The sequence below is a fragment of the Corvus hawaiiensis genome, chromosome 3, assembly GCF_020740725.1.
Source record: "Corvus hawaiiensis isolate bCorHaw1 chromosome 3, bCorHaw1.pri.cur, whole genome shotgun sequence".
NCBI lineage: Eukaryota > Metazoa > Chordata > Aves > Passeriformes > Corvidae > Corvus > Corvus hawaiiensis.
In genome coordinates, this window is record NC_063215.1 from 32,813,680 (window position 1) to 32,819,543 (window position 5,864).

Genomic DNA, 5,864 nt, shown 5'->3' on the forward strand with positions numbered 1-5,864 from the left:
TGCAGTTGGCCAAACCCAACTGTGCGGAGAAGCTACTATCCTTGAGGGGTATTCCCTCAGCCACCTTTTTTTTCAAGATTTTTGGTTTTACTAGAGAGTTCTGAGTACACTCACCCTTCTCTTCCAGTTTGCCTCAAGTTTAACAAACATACTCTGGTTCTCCAGGATAGCAATGAAAAATTGGAAACAAACTTAAATCCACAAGAGGCTTAAAATAGCACTGTAGTGGGAGGCTAGATTTTTGAGCTTGTTTTCACATTTTGAAAATTCCACTGTTACCTTGAGAAGAGAAACAAAAGGATTATTTTGATGAAATTGTTTGGGATTTTTTTAGAAGCTCTATTTGTTACAGAGTCAATACCAGACTTTGGGCATAATAACCCACAAGTAGCAACTTGACAAGGTTAAAAAGGCAAAAATTCTGTTAGGAATATAAAACAGAACTAGGGATGCACAGCTACAATGTGTTTCCATGATGATTTTCCCCAGTAATTGCAATAATCAAGCTAGTAAGAGCCATCACAGTACCTTACAAGTGATGCTTATGCCCTGCTGTGTTGTCCCTCCAACAGATACTGGGGTGAAGTTCCCCATGAGACCCAGGGCTGCTCCTGTCTATCTATAGATGTATGTCTGTCTGCCTATAGACTCACCCACTCAGTCTTCCTGGTTGGGTGCCCAGCAACAGACCCCCACCACAGTATCACCTGTCCCTGCATTCCCAGGCAGAGTTCCAGGTACTCTAGCTGGTCATTAACATAGAGGTTAACACCACCTCATCTTCCCTGCCTGTCCTTCCATCCCAGCACTCCCATTGTAGGAGCCATCCTACCACTCCTCTGTGATGCCACTGAGATCACAGCCCTGCAGGTATGAGCACATCTCTAACTCCTCCTGTTCATTCCCCATGCTGTGTGCATTCACACAGAGGCACTGAAGTTGTAAGGAGACAGACTTCCTGGCTGGAATGTCTGCGAGTCCCTTGTGCTGCTCTGCAGGTGCTCCTGCTGACCGGGGATCCCTTTCCTGGCTCTGGGCATCTGTGGCTGGCACTGGCATCAAACTGAGATGAGGAGTGGGACGGACTGAGGCTCTCCTCTGCCAGCAACCTTAAAGCCCTCTTCAGCAGCTTGGCAACCCTGTGACCAAAAATGCTCACACACATAAACACATGATACAGCCCAGACATCCACTACACCACGTAAAAACTGCTTTATTGATTGCAGTCTACATGTTACAATTAACTTATGATTCCAATCATTAAGCCAGCTGCTTATAATAAGCTGCCACCATAGTCACATGGGAACCGGACAAAGAGATGTTAATCGCTGAGGCATCCTCAAATGGAATCAGTTCGGCTTCTTGGGCATTGAAGAGAGAAGCAGGTAATATAAAGCACAGATTGTTCCTGAATTAAGAGACAGAAAAGATATTTTCAGATTAGCAAACAGAATTCCTTTCAAGTCAGCTTTCCAGTTTGTTCCAGAAGAAATACTGACAATAAGCAGCTGCAATTCAGACAAAACATTTCTGTAGCCACCTCTCAATTGTTTTTTTGGTTATTAATATTTTAGAGAAAAAATACAAAACCTTAAATACTTCTCCACAGGCTGCACAAAAATAAAGAGATGGGGGCAAAAAAAATGTGGGGAGAGGCATGTCTCTCACAATCATGAAGTAATGGTTACTCATTCTTAAAGCAGCTGAACTGAAAATCTGATCAACACATTTAAGTTAGAGGCCATTGCAAAATTATGTAACAAGTAACGTAAAGGTTAAATATATACAGTATATGAACCTTGGTTATAATTCTGCTAGTTTTCACAGCACATGAAAACTCAGTACACTGAGTATCACCTAGCACTAAGAAGAATCAGGTGAGTGCAAAGACTGGTTCATGTATGTGCTGTAATTACACATTACTCCTTTGCAGAATAGGCGAAGTAGTTCTATTTTTCTCTAACACCATACATGAAACCTGAAGCAGTATTCAGCCCACGGTACTTAGTCCCGGAAAAAGCCATCTGAAAATCTAGATTTGGAAAAAGCACAAATAAATATACAGCATGGCCAAATGTGCTTTTTTTTCTTCTCTACATAAACTTTGCATGTTCTGAAGAACAGACTGAAGAAATTGAGTAATTATTTTACAGAGAAGACACCATCCGTGTTGGAGATTGTACCAAAGAAAAAGGATTTTAATATCAGTGCACAGAGTACCAGAGCATTGTACCAGATCATAAATATTTTAGTATTAGCCTTACCACACACTGCAAGACCCGTGGTGGTTCTATACAACAGAGCATCCTTTGCCCCACCTTTAAGATGCACTGGGAGGCCATTATCCTCCTAATGGAAATAAGTGACAAAAAACAAACAATTTATATGCAGTTCTTGCAATATTGTTACAATACAATTATTTCATAATTACCCAGAGGAAAAATTACTACCCCACACTATCTTTCCGACTCCCAAAAGACACTAAACCTTATTTAGATCCCAATTTGTCTTAAAAGCTTTCACTCTGGTATCAGGTGATGATTCACTAGGGGAGTATAATAAATCATGTGCACAATTCATATCTAAAGCAATGACTGGCAGATGCCTGAGCACTTCTGACACCTCTGCCAGACCCGTCAGGTGCACAGGATGTGATTACCATCCCTAGAAACTTCCCATCCATTCCCAGTATAGCCAATTCCTGCTACAGGGAGCAACAAGGGGAGGAGTCTGTACTGTCACTTGCTGGCATACAGGAAATTGTTTTGCTCCACCCAAAGTAAAACTCCTAAGCACCAGATCCACATGATCTTTACGCCTGTCAGCAAGATCACACTGCTCTGGACTTCAAGCCAGCCTCCAATGCTGGTGACCTGCAACCCAGCCCAGCTTAACTTGCTGTCCACAAGAAAGGAATGAAAGGAGGAAGAGATACGCCTAGAGATCTCTTCTAGCAGAAACTGAACCTCTGACCCCTCCCATCACCAATGACACCCTCCTATTTCCTTCTCCTTGGCTCACAATAAACACCGTGCTCCATAGTTAGTGTCTCAACAAGACTGGCTTTCTCTTTCAGGGGAAAGGAAAGCAGTAAGACACTAAACTATTTAAGTGAGGCTTCTAATATACTTGGTCCCTTTCACATTGCTGAAGCCCAATTTATGCTCAGTATGAAGCTACAGCTCCAGGTTGTGGCTCACACTTGGGATTACTCTCCTGAGCATTCTCAGCTTTTACTACTTCACTCAGTGGCCCTATCAATCAGGAACAGAATAATTCAGAAATTATTTGTAAAAATTCAGTAATTTCCTAGGAATTAATCCAATCACTTAAGACCTTTACTGTTTTCATAACTGAGAAATACAGTAATACCACATCCTCATTAAAAATTATGGGGCTCATCTATGAGCTATAGATAGAGCTGTAAGATTTCAGGTTTACCTTTTCATTGTATTTCTGTCTTCTTGCTGTTTTTCTCTACTTGTTCTTCGGACCTACTCCCCCATATCAACTCATTTCAGAGTACTTTATCTTTGTACCATGCCTAATACTTATGAGAAACTCTGGTACAAATCATTTCACAGGGTGAAAAAAGCCTAAAGAGTCAGTAAGTCAAGTATGCACGTACAAATACTCTTAACCTCTGCAGAAAATAACTGCTAATTGCAAATGCTCTAGTCATACAACTGATTCTGAGAGCTCTCTTCAGATGTAAAGGGGAGCCTGACCAGTTCTTTAGAAAAAAAACATGCAGTTATGATCGACTAAAACCTTGTTAATCTACTGACATAACTCACTCAATACCTGAAAAAGCTTCTGATTCTCAGAAACTCTATTTTCAAGCTGCCTACGTGTAGCAGTGCTTATGGTTCTCTGGGAAATCTGGCGAAGAGCCTGAAATAAAAGATAAACAGTGTTTTAAAAACAGTGACATTTTACAGCTCTGTCCACACAGGGTAGAAATTGTTTCTTTGAAAAGCAAGGTAGAAGTGGGACAGCAAAAAAAAAGAAAAAAAAAAAGGGTTTTAAAAACAAACAAACACACAAAACTTCACCAAAACATGCTAGTTTTGAATCCAGTAATTGTTTTAGCAGACTACGTAAAGGACTAGCTACCTGAAAAGGAAAAACTCAGGAAAATTACTTTCAGTAAGATACAACAAATTTATGGATCCGCAGCATAACCTTCAGGTAGTATCCATTCAGCAGGAATCTCAGCCTCTGCCCCTTAGACCTGTTTTAGGCACCATTCTCTGTGTCTAACCAGGAAAAGGGACAATAACATTTATGACAAACGTGTTTGTGAGGACAACGAATTCCTGTCACTGCTGCAGTTCACCTAGGAGCCACCAGCACAGGAGATAACCTTCACAGTGCTCAGGAGGCACCTCCACCCCGCCACACACACAGCTTAAATCACCCTGCTGTGTCCTGAGCTGGAATCTGTTTCCACAGACTGATCATATACGGTAGCCTGCCAAAATCAATGACCTGTATACAGTTCTTTGGTCTGCCTTCGCTAAAATATCAAGGCTAAAAGCGCGGCAGCTCTAAGCTGCCAGCGGCCTCGGCCTCCTTCAAGCACCATGGACAACACACCGTTCCCACAAAGTTACCACTGCTAAAAACGCAGCCACGGGGCGGGCAAACATCCAGGTGATGCTGGTTGCAAGTAACGGGACAAAGCGTCTCCTCTCCCTACCCACCCCAAATAAACACGCTGTAAAATCTATCTCCTTAGAGACGAGCTAAGCGTATCCAAGCCCCCCGACTCAACCTTATTCTCGCAAGTCCCTGAAGCTCAGCACTACGTGGAGCAAGTGGGCCGCGTAAGACCTTCCCCCGACCCCTGCAGGTCGCTTCGCAGCGCCCGGCAGGGAGGGCGGCCACCACGGCCGAGTCCCGCAGCCGAGCGGGCACCCTGAGCGAGCTCCACAGACCCCCGGCGGCAGCGGGCCGCTCTCCCCGGGCCTCACCAGCACGTTCCGCCACATCGCGGCTGTTGGTCCTGTCACCTCCCGCCGGCAACAAGGGCAGCGGAAGGGGAAGCGGCTGCCCCGCCCACGGCGGCGGCACCACGGAGGGAGCGGCCCGGAGCGCCGCCGCAGAGCCCACAGCAGAGCCCACAGCGCCCCCCGCCAGTCCGCCCGGCCCGGCTGGGGCAGCACGGCGAGGCACCCTGGGTCTTGGGCCGGGGCCGGGGAGCCAGAGCTGAGCCCTCAGCACCGGGAGGGAGGAGGGGTGACCTCTCAGAACACAGCCCGGCCCGGCTGAGGCACACCGGGAGCGCTTGTTTTCTCACGCCACACAGCCCCGGCGGGAGCCTGCTGCCACGGGATTCTGTGGTTGCCGGCCGCCTCTCTGCGCCTTCAGAGGGCGCTTTGGGAAATCCGGGAAATGTCCCCTAGAGCTCCCACATACGGAATTTTCAATCTCCTTTCACTGAAAAGTTTAAGATCTGCGGAGGGCGGGATGCGTGTCCTGGGAGAGCAGCACCCTGGGCTGCGCCTGTTCGTATGGACTCGCTGGACATCCTCTGTGGAGGCAAGGACACCGAGTGAGGCAGAGCCTGGGTCTGACCCCGGCGAGGGGGTCTTGCACCCCTGGGTGGATATGACATTTTTTGTTGAGCCACTACACTCAGAAAACCCCAAACTACACCATGTACCTGCCCACTGCCTCAAGCTCCGTTAGTAGCGGGGATACCGAATACTCTGCATGTGGAAAAAAAAGCCCCAACTTCAGCTTCGTGTTTCCCGATATGTAACTACACAGAGTGACGTAATACCACAACTGTATGAAATACAAACCTATTTGATTCTCAAGGAAGAATCTGTTTGCCATTCAAGAAACTACTCTGAGAA

At 45.9% G+C, this 5,864-nt stretch overlaps 1 protein-coding gene across 1 annotated transcript; it reads right to left on the reverse strand.

Annotated features, from left to right (window-relative positions):
- Window positions 1–1,193: 1,193 nt before the first annotated feature.
- LOC125323982 (cytochrome c oxidase subunit 7A2, mitochondrial) lies at window positions 1,194–5,086 on the reverse strand. The gene is made up of 4 exons (XM_048299434.1): window positions 4,977–5,086; window positions 3,805–3,894; window positions 2,265–2,349; window positions 1,194–1,408 (listed from the first exon to the last, which is right to left on the reverse strand). The coding sequence occupies exons 1-4, from the start codon at window positions 4,992–4,994 to the stop codon at window positions 1,350–1,352; spliced, it is 252 nt and encodes an 83-aa protein (XP_048155391.1). The 5' UTR covers window positions 4,995–5,086; the 3' UTR covers window positions 1,194–1,349.
- Between the last annotated feature and the right edge of the window lie 778 nt (window positions 5,087–5,864).

Coding starts and splice junctions, on each gene's coding strand:
- LOC125323982 (XM_048299434.1), bottom strand. Junction 2,350..3,804: donor AGAATCAGAAGCTTTTTCAG/GTATTGAGTGAG, acceptor TATTTCCATTAG/GAGGATAATGGCCTCCCAGT. Junction 1,409..2,264: donor CACGGGTCTTGCAGTGTGTG/GTAAGGCTAATA, acceptor CTCTTAATTCAG/GAACAATCTGTGCTTTATAT.